Genomic DNA, 22500 nt, shown 5'->3' on the forward strand with positions numbered 1-22500 from the left:
GAGAGAGAGAAAGAGAGAGAGAAAGAGAGAGAGAGAGAAAGAGAGAGAGAGAGAAAGAGAGAGAGAGAGAGAGAAGAGAGAGAGAGAGAGAGAAAGAGAGAGAGAGAGAGAGAGAGAAAGAGAGAGAGCGGAGAGAGAGAGAGAAACATCAGAATCAGCGAGCTGTCGGCTTTCAGCCCCGACCGTGAGAAAGTCACATCTCACTGATTCTGATCCGTCGGCGGCTCGGCGCTGTGTGTTTACGTCTCTGTGCAGAAGCCGTGTTCCTGCTCTCATTACTGTCTTAGCGGTTTGGTGGCTGTTGAAATTTTGAGGTTTAACCTGAGATTCTGGCATTTTGGGCAAAATACATTTATATTAAAAAATCGATTCAGGATTTTAATGAATCGATTTCACGTTATCCAAGCCAGAATCGATTTTAATCAATAAAGGTAACAATGCTATTCATGACATCTCTAAGGGAGATATCCACAATCTGGCATAAGACGGAAAAACCATTCTCAGATATTGGGACTAGCGTTATTCTCCTGAAGTTCTACCCCTGGAAAGGTGTTCTGGAGGGAAAATGACTGCATGATCCTGCATTTTGTCTCTCGCTTCTAAAGTTTTACTGTGGTCTGAAGGTCTACACTTTGAAACAATAAAAATGTAAAAATAAAACACCATTGAGAAAAGCATGTAGCCCCTGTAGTCAGTCATGTCTGTTTACAAGTGTCAAGTCTGTGTCACTCTGTTTGTGGGTCTTATCCCTGTTTGTTTACCCTTTCCTTGTGTCTAGTTGTATTTTTTCAGTCAAGGTCTCTGTCTCTGTGTTTATGTTCCCTGTTTTATTTTGACAGTCCTTGTCTCGTGTGAATTCTGCTCAGTTTTGCTTCACCCGTCTTATCAGGCCATCCAGCCGTTTTCCCCAGGTGTGTCCACTCTGCCCTGATTCCCTCTTGTGTATATATTATCTTTGTCTCTCACTGTTCTTTGTCGTTATCTCATAATCAGAGATCAAACCCTGTGTTGTCCATTTGGTAATGACAATGACTTATAAGAGAGAAAATCTTTATATACTGTAATATAAATATGATCACCACATATAATAATTTACACACTCCAACAGCTGCAAGGGTTCAGTGAACACATTAATATGATGTAAAATGGCCTGTATTTATATAGCGCTTTTATTAGTCCCTAAGGACCTTAAAGCGCTTTACATATCCAGTCATCCACCCATATACTGGTGATGGCAGCTACATGGTAGCCACAGCCACCCTGGGGCGCACTGACTGAGGCGAGGCTGCCGGACACTGGCGCCACCGGGCCCTCTGACCACCACCAGTAGGCAACGGGTGAAGCATCTTGCCCAAGGACACAACGACTGAGACTGTCCAAGCTGGGGCTCGAACCGGCAACCTTCCGATTACAAGGCGAACGCCCAACTCTTGAGCCACGATCGCCCCAGAATGTACCGTAATGAAAGGGAGAAGATGAAAACATGACAGGCAATTTGAAACATCTGACAAATTATCTTTCCCCTTCCATTACCCTCCTGCCTCTAAGTCAGATGACATTGCAGTCAAATGACAGATGCCCATGTTTTTGAGTGGCCCCCTCCTCTGGCATCTCTTTGGCTGTCACTAGCAAAGATAATCTTTCAGTTTTTATTTTCTTTTTAACCTTAATCTGTTGTCAAATATTTTCAACAAATCATCTGAAAGACAGAAAAATAAGTGAAAAAGACAGATTTAAGGAGCTTGTGAAAAAAGTAAACTTGGCTTCTTTAAATTTCTTGAAGACATTTCACCTCTCATCTGAGCTTCTGCAGTTCTAATACCAAATGGTGGTGAGTCCTAGATATTTAATCCCTAGTGGGATATTTCATCCCTTGTCCCTTAAGGAGGTCGTTGACCCACAATTGACCGCGGGGGTTTGAAGACGATGTGTCGGCTCAGATATTTGAAGTTCACACAGCTACATTCTCACCTGACAACATGTTAAAAGTTTTTTGCGACCCAGAAAGAGAAATAAGAGTGATATTAAAACTAAGTCGCTGCCGCCATTGTTGGAGACTGGAATTGGCTATGAATTCTGCGATATGGTTTTTCACTTTTGTTGTCCAGGTGGAAATTCAGGAGAAATTCGGGAGAATGGTGGCTCCGGGAGAATTTCAGGAGGGGCACTGAAATTTGGTATTCTCCCGGAAAAATCAGGAGGGTTGGCATGTATGGTTGTGGCAACATCACTAACCTTGTCACACATCTCAGAGTAACTCATATCACAGAATATGACGAGCGTATGTTGAGACTGAAGAGGACAGGGACAGGTGGTGCTAGGGCGAGACAGACGTCTCTCACGGAGTCCTTTAGTGCTGCAGGCAGGCAACGTGTTCAAATAGGCACAACTTCAGGTTTTTTATTTCTATATGATGAACTCTGCATTGTTACGTGATAAGAACAAGTAATCTGATGTCCTGTAATCATTATGACGCTATAATTTAAGATACAATAAATAAAATCCGTTTTTGTACAAAGTATCGGTATCGGATCAGTATCGTCGATACCACCCTGAATATTACTTGGTATCGGATCGGAAAGGAAATCAGTGGTATCGCACCCGTTATGTGTCTGTGAGCGAGGGAGGGAGAGAAAGGAAATCAGTGGTATCGCACCCGTTATGTGTCTGTGAGCGAGGGAGGGAGAGAAAGGAAATCAGTGGTATCGCACATCACTAGCAAGCGCCCAGTACGCTACGACACGTAATGGGAAATTCACAGACAAACTCACGGATTCTTCCACTGACCGCTGCGGCACACCTGCACCAGGGCAAACATCCGCCTGCTATACAGGTGAAAATAGAGCAACAGGCCCGCTGAGTCCTTGATTTTATCAAAAAAAGTTGTAAAGTTGTTTTTGTAGGATGGCACATTGATTGTGTTTAAATATCAGAATCAGAATACTACCATACCTTGGTACGTCTATTCTGCAAGAGTAATTTGGTTTTACAAAAGCAGTTTTATATCTTTTTAAAAACAAGAGTGTTGCAGTGCTCGCATTTAATCAAAAGACAACTGAGTAGAAGATGCATTTTTATTAAAGAGGTTCCATTCAGTCACTCTGAGTGACGGTTGGCATGTCACTTTTGGATTCACCTCTCATCTTAATCACCCTCATCGCTTTCTTTATTGCCTTCAAGTCGGGAGTCTTGTTCTTCAGAGTCGCTGTCAGCAAATTCATCCCACCAGTGGAACTGTTTGCTTGCATTACTTTTCTCATCATCACTGTCTTCCTCTCTAAACTGTCTCCTAAATCCTCCAGGAAGCAGATCCTCCGCTGCTTCTCCTTCATCCGGGTTGGCTTCATAGTCAACCTCAGCAGCAGCAAGGTCACTTTCATCTTGATGAGCTTCATTGCGTTCCTCTTCATCGTTGCTGCTGTCAGCATTTTGATCATCATTATTATAATTGCAATAATTGTGGTCATTTTCAGTATCTCTGTTATTGTGGTCATTTCCATCATCAGAGTTGCTGTCATCATGTCCATCATCAGAGTTGCTGTCATCAATTTCAAAACGAATGTTGAAGAAATTATTCTGATTGATTCTGAGGGCATGCTCAAAAATCTCACTGTAAATATCTACCATCAGCTATCAAAGTTACAGCATCAAAAGTAAGTTTCACTTATAAAGCAGTTCCCCCAAAACTCACCTTTTTTTCAAAGAAATTGTTCTATGAAAATGTCCTAGTTCAGCTGTGTGTGTATCTGCTTGTTGCTGGAGTCATAAATATGTTTCAGTTGTAACATTTAAACCTGCACTGTAACTGTGCAATAGCTGTGATGTCATAAGAACTACCAGATTTCCATCCCATGACTGTTCCTTAAAATTCCACCTCAGGAAGGCCAACTCTGATGGCCTTCATCAGGGCTTATGTAAGCTTACTTCAGGAGTACCAATGTAGCCACTGTACTCCAGGTACCCTATGACCCTGATGGAGGGAGGTGTTAGCCCTTTTCTAACACAAAAATCAGTATAAATCACAATATACTGATTGTCATGGTCCTGGGTCGGTGACCCAGCGCTTTTAGTTATCATTTTCTAGTTTATGATGATGATTATTATTGTTTGAGTTCTGTGTGTTATATTTGGTCTGCCTTTGAGTCTGTGTCTCTGTCTATGGTGTCACCCCATCTGTTTGTGAATCTGTCTGTTTAGTTCAATGTCTTGTCTGGTTCCATGTGTCTGAGTTTCCTGTTTTATTGTGAAGGTCCGTGTCGTATGTGAGTGTGATCAGTTTACGTTTCCCCTGTCCCGTCAGCCCAGATTCCTCCCAGCTGTGTTGCCCTCCTGTCTCTCATCCCCTGATTACTGGTGTGTGTATTTAAGCCCTGTGTGTTCTCCTGCCTGTTGCCGGTTCGTCTGTGTAACTCTGTGTCAGTCTGTTACCCTGTGTTCCACGGTGTCCTGTTCCTCGTCTGCGTCTCTCTGCTATTCATCATCCGTTGTCATATGCTCCCAGGTCTGTTATTTTTAGTTCTCCCTGTTTAGGTGTCTTTAGTTGTTTGTTATGCCCCACTGTTTGTTTGCCACTACACCTCTGTAAATAAAACCACCGGTATCTCATCCACTGCCTGCATCTTGGGTCCTCCTAAATCCACACGGCTCGCCTCGGCAGCCGTGACACTGATATTTAAAAAACATAACCATGCTAACAGACAGTCATTTCTAAGTAGTGATCAGTGTTGGTCAAGTTACTTGAAAAAAGTAATCAGTAACTAATTACCGATTACTCCCCCAAAAAAGTAATTAGTTACTTCGTTACTTTTTAAAAACACGATTTACACCCTGAATAGGTGATAAAGTGATAGATCTGTCAGCCCAATTCTACTTTTTCTGCATAATCCATCATACAAAATGTAATCAAATGGAAAAGTCTCTTTTTAAAACTTGTTTTAATCTTTTAACTTTATGCATCAAGCAAAAATTTAATTATCTGCAACATTCTCTGACTGGAAGAAATTAGTTTAACATTTAAACCTATTTCCTGCACATTCCAGCACATAATTTTTTTTGTGTGTGTTTACACTCACTCTTTCAAATAGATACAAGTAAAACACAGCAGAAAATAAATAAAGTCACAGACTCAGCGGTCCTGTTGCTCTATTTTCACCTGTAAAGCAGGAGTGGGGCAGGCGGAGGTTTACCCTGGTGCAGGTGTGCCGCGGTCAGTGGAAGAAGCCGCGAGTTTCTCTGTGAGTTTCCCATTACGTCGTAGCTACTCGGTGCTTGTTGGAAGTTTAGGGTTTTTTCGCTGTAAAAAGAAGTTTTCTTCCCACGCACAGCGGACACTAATGTTTTTGTCACTTTTTATGGAATCAAACTCAAAGTAAGGTCAGTACTTCCACGCTTTAAACGCTGCACGCTCATACTCTCTCCCGCACTGATATATGATGCACTGTTGATCAAGTAACGCGTTACTGCCCATCTCTGCACATATGTGGACGCCAGGTCCTAGGAGGTTAAGGTGCCTGGGAAGGGAAAAACTGCATTATAGGTGGCAGAAAATTCACCTCTGTTCAAGGATCATCATTCACAGTGAACATAGATGGCCTCTTTCATTCCTCTTTCAAACCATCTGTCTTCTCTGTAAAAGATGTGAACGTCAGCATCCTTGAAAGAGTGACCTTTGTCTTTTCGACAGACATGTACAGCGGAGTCTTGTCCCATCGAGGTGGCTCTTATATTTTGTGCCGTGCATTATGTAGATGTGATCCTTGGAGAAGACTCTGCTGTGTTCCTCTGATAAACCTGCTACATAAGGGATGACAGTGTTGTTCCATTTGTCATTCTGTTTCTCCCTAATTAATTGAAACCTTCTTTCCTACCCATCTTCGCTATTTTCATGAAAGCCCAATTGAGATAACCACATTTTAAGAGCTTACTTCACATGTGTGTGTTCCTTCGTTTTCCCTTCTGGCTTAGAGGGAACATTTTCTTCCTGGTGTTGCAGGTTCCTGATTACTCCAAGTTTGTGTTCCAGAGGGTGGTGGGAGCCAAAAAGGAGGTACTGGTCCGTGTGTGTGGGCTTTCGGTAAACTTCAATGTTGAGGTTTGATCTCCACTTGGCAGTGTGCATGCATGTACAGTGTGTGTATGGTGTGTAGTTCAATGTGTAGTAGCAGTGTGTGTCCATTTACCTTTGTGGTGGGGAGCCTGTCTCAGCAGCCGAAAAAAAAGCTCTAAGCTGCACTGATTCTAGTCGCTGGTGCCTTGTCTTGCGGTCTTGCGGGTTGCACACTTCGTGCTCACATGGGATCCTGGAGCCAGCCATTCCCCTGGCATATTGCCCATGGTCACACATTTCACACAGACAGCGGATCCTGGCAGTGGCTGTCTGAGGCCAGTGAGTTCTCTGATGTCGCGGGCGTCCCCCTGTTCCCACGGTCTTGCAAGTTCACGAGCAGTAATGTAGAAACTAATGGCTTATCTGTTGAAGCCGGGGCAGTCAGTGTTTATTTGTGTGTTGTTTTCTGGGAAGGCCAAGAAAGAGCTAGAACACCTAGCAGGAACTCCCTGCTCATTGACTCCCTGTAACTAAGGTTACGGACTCCCTGCTGGCTAGGCTACACGGGGCCATGTCTACCCAGGCTTGTCTAACCAATTTGGTGTTCATTTCATCCCTCTACCTGCATCACCTGTCCCATCACATGCTGGCAGGTTCTGGGGACCCTGACATTGCACCTGAGCTGCTGGCCACTTCCACTCACCTGGCTTCCCTACCCTGCCAGCTCTCCTCTTTCCACCATGCCTAAGTGGGCAAAGTGGGGATAGTGGATGCCTCACAGGCAATGGTGAAGTTTTTTGGCCCTCGGGTGGCATCCACTCCCCTATCTGCGTGAGGCCAGGCCCATCTTCCTGCAACCCCTCCCAGCCCCTGCCCTCCAGCAGGAGCCAGTAGAGGGCGACTATCAGGAGGAGGATACTGACTCTGGGGTCCACTTCCCCGACATGCCCATCGTCCACAAGTTGGACCACACATACAGCCCAACGGTCACACCTCACCAATAGTTTGCTTCGCTTTAGTTTACTGAACAGTCACTGCTTTAAATATGTTTTACTTATTAGCCAATATAATTTCTTGGTTAAATTTATTTTTTTTCATCACACCATACAATGTTCATAGGGAGTGTACACATGTCACGTGGCAGTGAAAGAGGCCACACGAAACAATGGTCAAAATTCTGTTTTATGTTATATTAATTCATCTTTCTTTGTTTGAGTAACCTGGGGGTTTGGCTTCTCCTCCCTGATTGGTAAAAGGTGTGGCAGAGGGCTAATTGATCTGAAGTACTGCTGAAAGCCTCATTGGACTAAACCAAATGCTTCAGTGCCTGGGGGGTGTTTGGAGTTTGTTTAATCATTTTGTGTTAGTAGATTATATGGCAGCCATTTGTCTTCCCCTTGTGTGTCATATGGTGTACCTAAGCCAGTATTTAAGTTCATGTGTCATTTCAGCAGGTCAGTTTGTCTTATGTTTGTTTGAGGTTTTGTTAGTTGGGTTCATTAAGGTTCAGGATCAGATGCATTTGCTTTATATGTGTGTTATGAGCAGTTTGCCTTATGGGCGTGACCTTCCTGTGCTTTTTGATTTGTTGGAGTCCGATCAGATCCAGCAATGCCATGTAGCCGTTACCAGAGCACAGGCTAAGCAAGTCAATACCCAATCTGAGATTCTGAGTGCGCTGCCCAAGACCACAGCTTGCATCAAACGCCATTTTTACTGGCCTGGTCTGAGCAAAGATGTGGCTCCATTTTGTAAAAGTTGCCCACAGTGTCAGATAGCATCTGTTAAAATTTCCATCAGCGCTGTACTCCAACCTCTCCCTGTCATCGGCATTCCTTTTGAGCATCTTGGAATGGAAATTGTAGGGTCTGTTGAGAGGAGCAAAGCGGCATTCCCAGGTGGAAAAGTGTGCGGCATCGCTCCAGAGAACATGTTTCCACTGCTCTAGACTCCAGTGGCAGCATATTTTAAATCATGGATCTAACACTTTGCATTGCACTTGGTGATGTAAGACTTGGATGTATGAGTATGCGCGAACATACTCATCAGCTAACACGACAGCTTCCTTTACAGCTTTTGTTCTCAGCTTACTCAAGAACGTGTAAATCACCTCTCAGTTTTTCAATTTTTCAACAAGGGCCAGTTGCCACAGCTACTGTTTCATCTCCATTTTCTTGGATGTACATCAATGATCAGATAGTTGTTCACACTCTAACTCATATTGCTCCTTTGCTTTGCCTCAGTTCTAGTTTCCTTCTCCACCTTGGTCCTTTGTTATTTCATCATCCTACAACGCTTTTTATCTTCTTCTTCAATGACTGAATCATCTGTCATCAACCACAGCATTAATGATTGTAACATAGTCCTCTTTCTCCAAATTCCCCTTACCACCAACACCATACTAGTGTTAGACTTGGGCAAACTAAGAGGTCCTGGACAACGTAACCTGAACTTCCAGAGTCTGGAAAATGAAAAGTATGCTTATATTTAACTAAATTATTTTGCTCAGTCATAATTACAGCAACATCTGCAAACTACAGAATCCTCTTCGATTTGGAATAGATCAGTGATGTCCAACTCCAGGCCTCAAGGGCTGGTGTCCTGCAGGTTTTAGATGTGACCTTGACAGTGTTGGGGAGTAATGGAATACATGTACCGGCGTTGCGTATTTAAAATGGTAAATGGCCTGTATTTATATAGCGCTTTACTAGTCCCTAAGGACCCCAAAGCGCTTTACACATCCAGTCATCCACCCATCCACACACACATTCACACACTGGTGATGGCAGCTACATTGTAGCCACAGCCACCCTGGGGCGCACTGACAGAGGCGAGGCTGCCGGACACTGGCGCCACCGGGCCCTCTGACCACCACCAGTAGGCAACAGGTGAAGTGTCTTGCCCAAGGACACAAAGACCGAGACTGTTCAAGTCGGGGCTCAAACCGGCAACCTTCTGATTACAAGGCGAACTCCCAACTCTTGAGCCACGATCGCCCAAAATCTAAAATACAAAATATGAGTAACTGTATTCCGTTACAGTTTCCATTTAAAAAGGTGGTATTCGGATTGTTGAAATAAGTGGATTACACAGCGGTCTTTTCCTGTTTCATATGTTAGGCTATGCCCTCTCTATTTTTGATAATTCCACGTCATTGGAAACCCAAACAAAACACGCATTAAGAGGCTCTAATGTGTGTGTCTGAATCTAGCGGCCTATGTCACCCCTACTTGCGGCCCGCATAATGAAAAATTATTGTTCAAAAAATGATTTAATATGAAAGCAATAGGCAGAGTGTTACAGGCATAGCCCTAAAGAATGTAACCTTATGGGCAGTGTAGCCCAGTTGTAAGTAAGCTATTAAGACTCGTCTGTACACTGTGTTCGTGTTTTCCTCTGAAACAATAAGTTCTGTTGGAGCAGCCTTTCAACACCTCTGTCTGTCTCTCGCTAGCAAAGTTGACCCAGACAACAAAGTAAAGCTAGTTTTTGGTTACGAGTCCAACACGGAACCCGACATATTAGCCAGAGGTCCCTTTACTATGGTTCAGCGCCGCGGACCTGTTTTATATACAAGATCGCTGCAAAAAGTGCAGCCTTACCTAATGTCCACCTACTGTTACTCATTTATATTAAGATTTAAACATCTAGTTGGTGTTGGTGTGGTGAGTATTCTTCAGTAATAGTAATAAATCACACAGCAGTAGTACATTCACTGGACTGTTTGAATCTTATTATTATATTTTTACTACCCAGTATTTGAACATTTTTTATGTGTCTATTCGATTCGTTCTGATTATAAGAAAGGCCAGTTTGCTTTAAAAAGTCCAAAAAGTCAGTACCGTGCAGTAATAAAACAGAAGTACACCAGAAAAAATCCAGCTTTTGAAAGCAAATGAAGTTGTGAGAGAACAAATCTTTACAGTGAAGGAAGCAAATGTGATTGTGTAACTCCTGTATGGAAATGTTTGCTCCGAACAAAATATTAGGAAAAAGCATGCATAGCAATCAATAACCCTCTATCCCTCCCAATAAGCCGCTGAATCATAATTTCCTTCTGATTGTGAATCACAGTTTCAGCTTCAAAGCTCATGTCCCAGCTTCACACTGATTCACCTGCCTCTGCACTCTTCGAGGCCAAAATTGCAAAAAGAAAAAGCTTCCCCACATTCTGAGGTCAGGAGAAATGCTTCCCTCGTGTAATCACGCTCTATTGCTTGCTCTGGTCTCTCACTGACAAGCTCTGGAGAACCTTTTCTGACACAGATCACAACTCTGAGTGATGTCAACTCCAGACAACAGATACAGATCGGAAATGAACAAGACTAAACAGCTGAGTCACCCAGATGTATGCAGGAGTGTTAACAGCATGCATTTACATACATACAAGTATAATAAATACCTCTGTTACCATCCACTTATGTTTGGTTGTTCACAGAAATGGATATGAGCCAGGAAAAGCGGCCAAGTGTTTTCACCAAAATTTTTCCATAACACAGCTGAAATGTCTAAAATAGTCAGAAGCTTTCACAGCAGCAATGGAAGCTTGTGGCTGGGAGCTTTTATGGATCCTTTCAGTAATAATCTAGAAGACAGCTAACAGATGCTGCTTACATAAATGAACAGTGGACACTTGACCTCACAACTTCTTAGATCATCGTTGTTTGCTTTTTGCTTTTGGGGGCATACTGCAAGCTACCCAGGCACTGAAGGATGACAAACTTCCAGATGTCTGAAGTTATTACAGTTTGTTGGGAGCAGTGTGTTTTATAGTGACAGGAGGGTCTGAACAGATATGTGAAAGTTTTGACATATATCTGCTTCTGCTACTTTCTTCTTTATCAGGTGAATTTGTAAAAGATTCCACTAAACAGTCACTTTAACTGATTTTCTCGCAAATAATCAAAGAGTAAGTTCTCCAGATCCAGCTATCATCCATGTATTTCAGACGAAATCTAGTTTTCTCTTTTTGTTCAAATACTTTCTAATAATATAACACACATATATCAGATGTTGCTCCCTTCCGTTGTGAGAAGTCACTGAATGACGGTATATTGACGAGTGACAGTTTCCTAAAAGGAACAAGCACACACCCTAACCCTAACCGTTTTGTCTAAAGACTGATCATTTACCAACATAGTACATTCACATCGACGCAAAGGCACTTCAAATCAATACATGAGATCTGCATACAATTCAGACCAGCTGCAGTCTACATCAGCAGAGCGCCTAGACTTCTATGAGTTTTAATTATTCACAAGTACGCTTCATCGAACAAAACTGGGGCAGGGAGATGAATTACAGGGAGGCAGATTACAACTCTCCGCCCCTCCCATCCCTTGCTAACCATCTGCCAAGCTTCTAACTAAAAATAGGTGTTAGACATGAGTAGAGACGTCAAAAAATGTGCTCGTCTGAATAGAATAGATTTGAAAAGCATGAGAGGTGTTGCCATGGGCATATAAACAGTGTTGGGGAGTAACGGAATACATGTACCGCCGTTACGTATTTAAAATACAAAATATGAGTAACTGTATTCCGTTACAGTTACCGTTTAAAAAGGTGGTATTCAGAATACAGTTACTTTGTTGAAATAAATGGATTACACTGCGGTACTTTCCTGTTTCATATTGTCGCGGGTCAGGACTGTTTGGGTTTTGTTTGACAGCTACGCTCTGTTGTTCCAGGCGGCAGCGTTACGGTTGCCATGGTTACAGGGCGACGCTCTCTCTCTCTCTCTCTCTCTCTGCGACTGTGTGTTTCCTGGGTGAGAGAGCGCCTTTTCGTTGTTGTTGTGCTAAGCTAACAGGCAGAATGCTACAAGCATAGCTCTAAAGAATGTAGCATCATGGGCAGTGTAGTCCGTGTTGCAGGGAGGATGGACTGCCATACACGTTATGTGTCTGTGAGCGCGAGGAGGGAGAAAAAGGGGAGTGGAAAGGTACGAGTTGTCATCGAGCAAAAACGGGAGCTGGAAGCATGTAAATGTAATAATAACCACTGCAGCCAAGAAGAGTGCCTGACGAGCCCAGTTGTAAGTAAGCTGTTAAGACTCGACTGTACACCGTGTTCGTGTTTTCCTCCGAAAACAATAAGTTCCGTTGGAGCAGCCTTTCAACGCCTCTCTCTGTCAAGAAAAGTTGACCCAGACAACAAAGTAAAGCTATTTTTCGGCTACGGACCCCGCCGTATTAGTCAGAGGTCCCTTTACTACAGTTCGGAGTCGCGGACCTTCAGTAACAGTAATAAATCACACAGCAATAGTACATTCACGTTGTTGTAAAAAGCATGATAATATATTAAGTAATCCAAAGTATTCAGAATACGTTACTGTCATTGAGTAACGTAACGGAATACGTTACAGAATACATTTTGGGGCATGTATTCTGTAATCTGTAACGGAATACATTTTAAAAGTAACCTTCCCAACACTGCATATAAATGGGTTATGAGAACAAAAAGTAAAAAAGTATTGTAAACTATAGAAGTGCACCTGTAGATAAACATAGCTACGAGGTAAACAGCACATTTGCTTTTATTTAATTTATTAAGACAGATGAAGCTCGAAACAGACCAGCAGCCTCAGTCTGAGATAAACTGCACCATTTAATCTCAGATTGTAGAACACCTGGGGGTCACTGTAGCTCTGTTTCATCTCCACCCACCTCCAGCATTCACTCACCAGCCCCATACTGCTGCCTGAGGATGCCTGCGTCTCCTGACAGGGGTGAAGCTGATGACCTGGCCACTGAGGTGGTGGATATGAAGGGAGACAGGAGACCAAGCTGAGACTCTTGAGACACCCGCTGCTTCCCCAGCCCTGGCATTTGACCTCCTGCAAAATTTTTGCGAGGCTCAGAGGTGGCCCTCCAAGATGAGGCACCTCCCAAAGCTGTGATGGTATTCCTCAGTGATCCACGGTTCTGAATGTGTGACACAGCCTCTTCAGCCACCATGCTGTCAGCCAGTGTGACATGCAGTGTAGCATGAACATTAAATTCCTGACTTTCATCAGCCCACAGATCAGAAACACGGCACTCATACACGCCCTCGTCTTCTTTCTTCACCTTGGACAGGCTGAGGCTGTGAGAGATGGCATTGCCCTGAACACGCACAGTCTGAAAGTCAAGCACAGAGATCATGGGAAAAAATGGCAATGCCTCAGTAACATCTGCTTTTATTATGCATTTTATTCATCGACCTGTAGTTCCATGTTTTATGACTAACCACCAAAATGTGACTCTTCATTAGTTGCGCAACACATCAACACAAAAGATTTATAAAGCCTTCATTATCTCTAATAAGGACACATGTTACTAACTCCTATATAACATATTATTTGCTAGTTTAGCATAAACTAAATGTGCACAAGAGGAATCTTTGAGCCTCACTTTTGTGCTGCCGCAGATCAATCTTCATGTGCCAGAAAGAATTTCATGCTCTCTCTAAAGTGTGAATATCATAGAACAAATCCAGGGAATAAAACACTTTCAACGGGACAGTAAAGCGGGTACTTACACTTATTTTTGTGGCTTCTCTTGAAACATCCTAAAAAAAGAGATACTTTTATCAGTTTTGAAAATCTCACTGAATGTCAGCTGCACATTTTGGCAACAACACGAGTTTTCCTTCATTTTGTTTCAGAGAGAGGAAATGGCACAAGCAGAGCTGTTTGTCTCAAAGACACCGCTGATAGCCTCTCTCCTCTCTCTTTGTCCCTTGGGTGTGTTTTCTTCTGCTTTCTTTCCCCCCTGCTACATGTTGTAATGGGCTGAAGGGGAAATGAATTTCCATATGCGCTCATGATGGTGGCTTGAAACACCAGACCTATCAGATAATGTTGACAATCACCAAGTGCCCAAAGTCTGAGTGATGTGTGGATTTTAAAATGGTTCAACAAGTGCTGCTTATGGCTACTGAAATGTGGAGAAATGCTTTAGCAGTATTCCCAAATATAGTCAGTGTTAATGCTTAAAGGATGTTAAAATAAATTGTAGTGCAGATGATGCAGGGTAGAGACAGAGACACACACATATGCGTGAGGGCTATAAGTACCTTGGCTCTGTTAGCCGGAGCAGTGATCTGCAGCTCATCTTCAGACATATCTTTCTTCAGGTACCACCACTGGATCTCCAAAGACATGGGTGCTGAGCTGACAGCTTTAAAGGCGCAGGGCATTTCAACATCATCTCCTTCCCCCACACTCACATCTTTAGGGACTTCAGTAAATGTAGCTTTGGTGTGTAAGGGTAGAAGAGAGAAAAAGGTGAGACGGCAATTTTGCAAGTTTTTAAATGAGTAATGCCCTCCTCTGCAGATTGGTCTTTCATCTGCCCCTATTTAAATCACATCCCTTTCATAGTCTGACACGTTTCTACTGAGGTATCCAAAAATCTCCCCTGGCTTTATTTAAGTGAAAGCATTTTATTTATCTATTCATGTTATTAGAGAAGGATAAGCTGCTTAGTGTCAGCATTAGCAGGGCAAGTGGCGCTTAGCTGAAGGAGCTTTTTAATGCCAATCCATCTCCGATGTTTCCTTCATGTCACTTCACTTACCATTGGCACAAATCATACAGGCTGAGTTGATAAGGAAACAATAAAGGATCCCGTCGAGTCCCGTTTTTTCCATGTCACAGTTAATTCTTATCACGTTCACGAGCGTTGGACGGTCATTTGACCTGGACGCGATGTTACCCGCCTGCTCAGATAACTCCAAATACAGGCACAGAAGAACCCCGATTCAGACGCAGCAGCAGCAGCAGCAACACGCAGGATCCAAAGCTGAGCTCGGGCATAATTAAACTATTATTACAAATAGTGGATCCCTCAGAGAAGAGGCGCCTCCTTCGTTCCCAGCTGACTACCATCTGAGAAAACGAACTTCCTGATCAGGGACTTCCTCTACCTTGGTACAGCGCTTCCCTGAAAGAAGAAAGGCTCCATCCTCACTAACGGTCTTGTGCGTGTGTTAAAGGTCGGAAGTACTGCAGCTGAGGCAGCCAGAGACCAACAGCGATCGCTGCTGAAAAGTGCAGAGCTTTGTCGCTGCGCCTCCTCTGTCTGCTGTCACCGACCTGCAGCCCTCCCGCTGCTGTGCACGCTGCAAAGAGACACACACACACACCGCCAGTCTTGTCTTCCCACTGCTTCAGGGCTCCAAATATAAATACCAATTTTCTTTTATGCATTGAACTCACACACTTGCTGAATTAGTGTGAAAGCTGAGCTGAGTCATATTAATTGAACGACACGTTGTTAATGGAAATGAATGAAAATGTAACTTTTCAAAGCCGGTGAATTTAAAAAAATCTATTTATGTAAAATGATAACGAAAAAAATGATTGACTTTTCATGTTCAAAGCTATGATAGTTGTAAATGAACCTATTCAAAAGTAATTTTAAACTTGTGCAAATGATGACATAAAATCTTGCAGCAGCCTCTCTGTGATTTCTCTATCATGATCCAAGGTGAGCATCACGTTTTTGGGTGTATTTTTCCATCCCTGCTCAAGTGGGGGAGACGGATAGTTGTAACACACTGCAATCCAAAATATCTGCATGTCTCTGTTATTAAATAGTAGAGCTATTTTTTATTTTATTTACTAATTGCATGGCATGAGTGAAATTTTACAATTAACCACATAGTCTGGGTACGTTGTAACATAATGTAACACAATGAAATAAGGGTGCTGACAAAACCTTAGTATGTAATCTTTTTTATTCAACACTTAAATGCACGGATAAACATTTGTGTGTGTGGAGGTGTGTGTGACAGAGTGCAGAAATATGGATTTTGAACCTATTCTAACAAAAACAACAACTTTTCACCAACTGAATATTTCATTCATTTTGTTTGGCCTTCATTCAGTCTCGCCTCATTGGCTCAGTGGGCATTGTAACCTACAACTCTTGCACTAAGATTTGAACATAATAATGAAGATGAAAAAAATGTATTTGTGCACCAGCTTCATTAACTGAATTGTATGCGTTTGTGTCAAGTTTTTAATCACCATCAGATGGCTGACCTTGGTGTGGTTTGCAAAGTGCTTCAGAAAGATGAGGAACTCCATCCATCCTATATTTCCATTACCAATACTTCCTACTGGCCCATCTCTGACAAGTGTCTGCATAACGTATGCATGGGAACACAAACATTGGAGGAGTTGTGTTGCCAATGGCATTAACTGCACATACAAGGGTGAACCTCTCTCTGCTGATGTCATTGCCCCGACTTGTTTAGTGCCACATTTGCAATCATTCTGTCTGGGGTTTGCACAGTTGTTATGCCAGTCTCATCAATATTCAATATCAGTGCTAACAACTAACCTGATTGGCTACCTCCCTGGACTTTTTAAGTGACAACAACAACAACAACAACAACAACAACAATAATGTGCAATAAACACTCACTCATTCTTTTATTTATTTATTAAGTCATTCTTTTTTTGCTCATACCTTTCTTGCACTTTAAGTTACTGTGTTGTGTTGTTACTGTGTTGTGCTCAGTTGTGTTTAGTTGTGCATAGTGCCAACATGGAACAGTTTCCACTTTCGTTGTACTATTGTAGTAGATATGACTGTGCAATGACAATAAAGAGTTATCTTATCTTAAATTACATTAAAACATACCAAAGTAAAGCAATCTCTCTCCTTTCGTCTCAGACATCACTGCCATAAAGCTTCTCTTCTGCCACTTAATATGTGCATCCAGCCGCTACATTACTGCCATCTTGTTGCCGCATTCGGCTATTGCTGCCAAAAGCTTTTTGTTTTTTTTGTTTTTCTTTGGGAGCAACATCTGATATATGTGTGTTATTTTTCTTTTGAAAGCTATTTCAATGTCATTGCAATGGTGTTATGTCTCTGTCTCTGAGGGCGTGTCCATCATGTAACAATGACTGGAGCTGGCCAGCAACTTTTTTCTGATAAAGTTAGGGTTCTTGCACATGCACGCTGTCTTTGACAGGAAACTAAGGGGAAACCAGTGTGAGGCAAACAGGAGCTGGTCGTTTTTTGTTACTGCTCTGAGATCAGTTACAATTTGCACTTCCTATGGAAACACAGCTAGCATTAGCAAATAAATGAGCTCCAGTGATTTAGCATCCTAACAAATGAGCTTCCTCTTGCCTACCACTTTGGCCAACATGTGTGATGTATAGCAGATTGATTATTTGATCAATTTGATATAATTGATCATTTTAATATAATTTTTGAAAACTCAAGATGTAGACCTGTGTTTCTGAGGTCATGAACAACTTCTATTTCCAGTAGTATATGGCTAGTCAACGCAAATGTGATTTATAAAATATGATGATGGACATTAAACATTGTAAATGTCCATTGTAAATGAGCTCAGTCTTAAACACATGCAAGAGTAATTTTAATTAATACTGATCGGGGGCGTGGGGGGGCAGACTGGCCCTTTCAGCCCCTCTGCCACATGTCTTACTCTCTCTCTCTCTCTCCCTCCATCTTCCTGTCACTCTTCACTGCTCTGTCCAATACAGCCCCCCAAAAAAGGCCAACAAATATTTTAATAATGGTGGGGAACATTTTTCTGCAGAATAATCATTTTAGGTAAGTGGGTGACTGTAGCTCAGGAGGTAAAGCAGGTAATTTACTGCTCGGAAGGTTAGTGGTTCTATCAGGGCTGGACTGGGACAAAAAAATCGGCCCGGGCATTTTGACTACAGACCGGCCCACCAGGTATTATAGGAAAAGCCGTAAAGCCTGTGAATGAAAACGAACCCTGTTGTGACAGTGATGTACACTGTCTTGTTGGTATATATGTATCAATCTAATAAACTTAAACCTACACCATCACTTACATCATCAGACATTTTTAAATGAGAATAAGAAAGTGCACTACCTGCGACTACCGCTGGTTTACTCTTTCCAGCGCAAAGAGGGCACTAAACAAACACGAGAGACGGGACTTGCGACAGAAAAGCCGATCAGCTGATCATTGATCAGTTTCATGATTGAAGTAGCAACAGGAGAGGGAGGGGGAGAGAATGAGAGAAGAAGAGGCAGCTGTGCAGTGTAAAGACACAGAATAACTCCAGCTTTGTGATTGGTTTTCATTCTAGCTGAAGTACAGGACAAATCGTGTTTCTTTTCACCTCAATATTCTTTTCACCTCAATATTGAAGTTCAACCTCCTCGGCTGTAATTAGTCCAGCCCAGAGTTGATCATGACCAATTGGCCAATCCACCACCTTTCATTGTTTATACCACAGGTGTCGAACTCCAGGCCTCGAGGTTTTAGATGTGTCCTTGATCCAACACAGCTGATTTAAATGGCTAAATGACCTCCTCAACATGTCTTGAAGTTCTCCAGAAGCCGTCATTCAGGTATGTTGACCCACGGTGATATCTAAAACCTGCAGGACACCGGCCCTCGAGGCCTGGAGTTCGACACCCCTGGTTTATACCATTACAACAGAAAAAAACAAAAAAAACATCGACCCATAAAAATGGAAAATTGCCATTGGGCACCGGGCAAATGGCCGGTATGCCTGACAGCCTGTCCAGCTGTGGGTTCCATCCGTGTATCTTCCAGTCTGCATGCCAATTAATCCTTGGGCAAGATACTAACCCCAGGTTGCTCTCCAATGCATCCATTAGCGTTTTATTGTTAACTAGAAAGCACTGAAAAGCATAGAAGAAAGGGAATGTGGTGTTGTATACAGCGCTCTGAGTACTCTGGAGAGTAGAAAGGGGCTATTCAAGAATCAGTCCATTTGCCATCTATAAGGTTCCAATAATACAGTTTTATGTATCATCATCATTATCAAGCCTGTAGACTCCTGGTGGACATAGAGCTGCAACAACACCACGCCAACGGACTCTGTTCTGAGCCGTTTTCTTCAGCTGGGTCCACGTCATTCTGGCGGCCTTTACTTCACTCTCGAGAGATCTTCTCCACGTCTGTTTGGGTCTCCCCACTTTCCGTTTTCCTTGTGGGTTCCAGTCCAGTGCTTGCCATTGTCGAATGGTTTTTGATGTCTTGACCGACCGGGTTCTGTCTGGTTCTCTTCCACAGGTCTGTGTTCGAGATCTTCTCAGGCCATCTGATGTTGAGGATGTGTCGCAAGCACTTGTTGATGAAGCTCTGTATCTTGCTGGTAATGGTGTTGGTCACCTGCCACCAGAGATGGGGAGTAACGCGTAATCCGATTACTTTTTTCAAGTAACGAGTAAAGTAAGGGATTACTATTGCAAAAAAGGTAATTAGATTACTGTTACTTTCCCCGTAAGCACGCTGCGTTACTGCGTTACTAAAACCATGATTTTTTTGCGAGAGTGTCTCATGTCAATGACGTAAGCGAGTGCGACTTTCGTGGCAACAGCTGTGTGCAGTTCAAAAACAGATAATATAACGAGTGCCGGAGAGAGTATGACCGTGCAGCATTTAAAGCGTGGAAGTACTGACCTTATGTGCAGGTGTGACCGCGGCGGCACACCTGCACCGGGGCAAACCTCCGCCCCCCCCACTCCTGCTATACAGGTGAAAATAGAGCAACAGGACTGCTGAGTCTTTTATTTTATTTTGACCAACACTCCCTGCCACATCTCGGACCCATACAGGAGGACTGCTTTCAAATTGGTGTTGAAGATGCAGATCTTGCTGCGCTGAGATAAGGCTTTGGAGTTACAGATGGGTCGCAGGATGTTGAATGCAAGCCTTTCTTTGTTGATCTGGCTCCTAATGTCTTCATCTGTGCCACCATTGCTGTTGATTAATCTTCCTAGGGTAGACGAAGCAGTCGGTTTCCACTAAGTCTTCTCCCTGTAGCTGCAGTGGATCTTTTTGTCAGTTGTTCATCTGCATCACCTCTGTTTTTCTGATGTTGATCTTCAGGTCAGGTAAGCTTGGACTGTGCATGTTGCTGCTTATGGGACAGAAGGCTAACGTCCTCTGCAAAATCCAGGTCCTCCAGCTGTTTGGTGAAGGTCCACTGGAATGCAGTATTGCTGCCCTCTGTGGTTCCTCTCATGCTCCAGTCCATGACAATCAGGAATAATGTCGGTGACAACATCCAGCCTTGCCTCCCTCCGGTTTTCACTGCGAAGGGGTTGGTCAGTTTTCCCTTGTGGATGATCTGGCAGGACGAGTCTTCGTATAGCTGTTGGATGATGTTGATGTGGGATTCCATGGTGCTGCATCAGTTTCCAAATGGTCTCCCTGTCGACACTGTCGAAGGCTTTTTCAAAGTCAACGAAGATTGTGTACAAGGGAGACGGCCATTCGATAGACTGCTTGATGATGATGCGCAGAGTGGCGCAGAGTGGCGATGCGCCGCCACCTTGTAAACAAGATGGCGGCGCGGCAATAGCACGCAGCGGACGCTCTGGGGCCAAAGTGGTGCTGCATTGTTTAAGTTTTTTGTGTGTTTTTTGTGTGCAGCGTGTTTATTTTGCACTATGTATGGATATCGTCGCAACTGGTGTCGGTGTCCGTGCATACAACAGCCAGACACTTTTCAACCTAAATAACCCGGTTGACAACATCCAGGATGGGCTGCGGGAAACACTGCGTGAACTCGGCTTGCTCCGCGAACCAGGCCTCGAAGCCTCGGCGTTGCCTGATGCCGGCGGCCGGAGGAGGGGACATCGGAAGCGGTGCGCAAGGAAGCGGAAGCGCGGCAAGCGGGCGGGAGTCTGTGCTAGGCTAAAAACAAATCCTAGCCGGCCGGCTCTACCATCCATCATCTTATCCAACGTCTGCTCCCTGGATAATAAACTGGATTATATCCGACTCCAGCAGGCTACACAGCGTGAGGTTAGAGACTGCTGTGTCTTTGTTTTCACAGAAACATGGCTCAGCGACAGAGTACCGGACACCGCTATTCAGCTAAACGGGCTGGCCTCGTTTCGCACCGACAGAAATGCAGCTCTGTGCGGTAAGACTCGCGGTGGCGGCTTGTGTGTTTACATCAACGCGAAACGGTGCAAGAACTCTGTGCTAGTTTCTAGTTATTGCTCATCGCTGGTGGAGTTTGTGACTGTTAGATGCAGACCTTTTTATTTACTACGGGAATTCACCACTGTTTTCATTATCGGAGTGTACATTCCACCTAGCACTAACGCTAAGGAAGCGCTATGGGAACTGTATACAAAGATCAGTGAACTGCAAAATACACACCCGGATGGACTGTTTATTGTTGCTGGAGATTTCAACCATGCAAATCTCAAGTCAGTGCTTCCTAGATTCCATCAGTATGTGGACTTTGCAACGAGAGGGGAAAACACGCTGGATCTTGTTTACACAAACATCCCCGGCGCATATCGGGCAGAGCCCCGCCCCCACCTCGGCTACTCAGACCACATCTCTGTTATGCTAATTCCAGCATACAGACCACTCGTCAGGCGATCAAAACCGGTTCTGAAGCAGGTGAAAACCTGGCCAGCAGGAGCCATCTCTGCTCTTCAGGACTGTTTTGAGAGCACTGACTGGAACATGTTTAGAGAGGCTGCAACTTACGGCGACTTCACTGACTTGGAGGAGTACACGTCATCAGTGTCCAGCTACATCAACAAGTGCACCGATGACGTCACTGTCTCCAAGACCATCATCTCACGACCCAACCAGAAACCGTGGATTACTGCGGAAGTGCGTGCACTTCTGAGGACCCGAGACTCTGCCCTCAAAGCGGGAGATAAGGTGGCGCTTAGAAGAGCTAGGGCCGAACTTTCTCGGGCCATCAGAGAGGCGAAGCGCGCACACACCCAGAGAATCCACAACCACTTCAAGGACAGCGGCGACACACGGCGCATGTGGCAGGGCTTACAAGCCATCACTAACTACAGGATGACATCACCTGCCTGTGACAGTGACGGCTCCCTCCCAGATGCGCTGAACAACTTCTACGCTCGGTTCGACAGGCAGAACAACGTGGCGGCGAGGAAGACCACCCCTCCTCCGAACGACCAGGTCCTGTGTCTCACTACAGCTGAGGTGAGGAAAACTCTACGCAGAGTCAACCCACGTAAAGCTGCTGGACCAGACAACATCCCAGGCAGAGTGCTCAGAGAATGTGCTGAACAGCTGGCAGATGTTCTCACCAACATCTTCAACATCTCTCTGAGCAGTGCCGTCGTTCCCACGTGCTTCAAGGCCACCACCATCGTCCCCGTGCCCAAGAAGTCTTCGTTGTCCTGTCTCAACGACTACTGTCCTGTTGCACTTACACCCACCATCACGAAGCGCTTTGAGCGGCTCGTCATGAGACACATCAAGACCCTGCTGCCCCCCTCACTGGACCCACTGCAATTTGCGTACCGCCATAACCGCTCAACGGACGACGCCATCTCCACTGCACTCCATCTTGCCCTCACACACTTGGACAAGAAGGACTCACACGTTCGAATGCTGTACATAGATTTCAGCTCAGCATTCAACACGATCATCCCCCAACAACTGATCGGAAAGCTGAGCCTGTTGGGCCT

The 22500-nt window shown here is 44.1% G+C and overlaps 1 protein-coding gene and 1 pseudogene across 1 annotated transcript in view; both read right to left on the minus strand.

Annotated features, from left to right (window-relative positions):
- The window catches only part of vstm2b (V-set and transmembrane domain containing 2B), a 28063-nt gene extending 12939 nt beyond the window's left edge, over positions 1–15124 (minus strand). The window contains exons 1-4 of the mRNA XM_085279041.1: positions 14605–15124; positions 14102–14280; positions 13565–13594; positions 12729–13164 (exon numbers count right to left, since the gene is read on the minus strand). Coding sequence (XP_085135167.1) covers positions 12729–13164; positions 13565–13594; positions 14102–14280; positions 14605–14677 — 718 coding nt within the window. The 5' untranslated portion in view covers positions 14678–15124. The remainder of the gene's footprint in view (positions 1–12728; positions 13165–13564; positions 13595–14101; positions 14281–14604) is intronic.
- Positions 15125–18952: 3828 nt separating this feature from the next.
- LOC146583910 (uncharacterized) overlaps positions 18953–22500 on the minus strand; it is an 8273-nt pseudogene continuing 4725 nt past the window's right edge.

This window comes from Mchenga conophoros, linkage group LG1 (assembly GCF_057382185.1).
Source record: "Mchenga conophoros isolate Kocher_MC1m ecotype Shallow Benthic linkage group LG1, M_conophoros_male_GT1.1, whole genome shotgun sequence".
NCBI classification, from domain to species: domain Eukaryota; kingdom Metazoa; phylum Chordata; class Actinopteri; order Cichliformes; family Cichlidae; genus Mchenga; species Mchenga conophoros.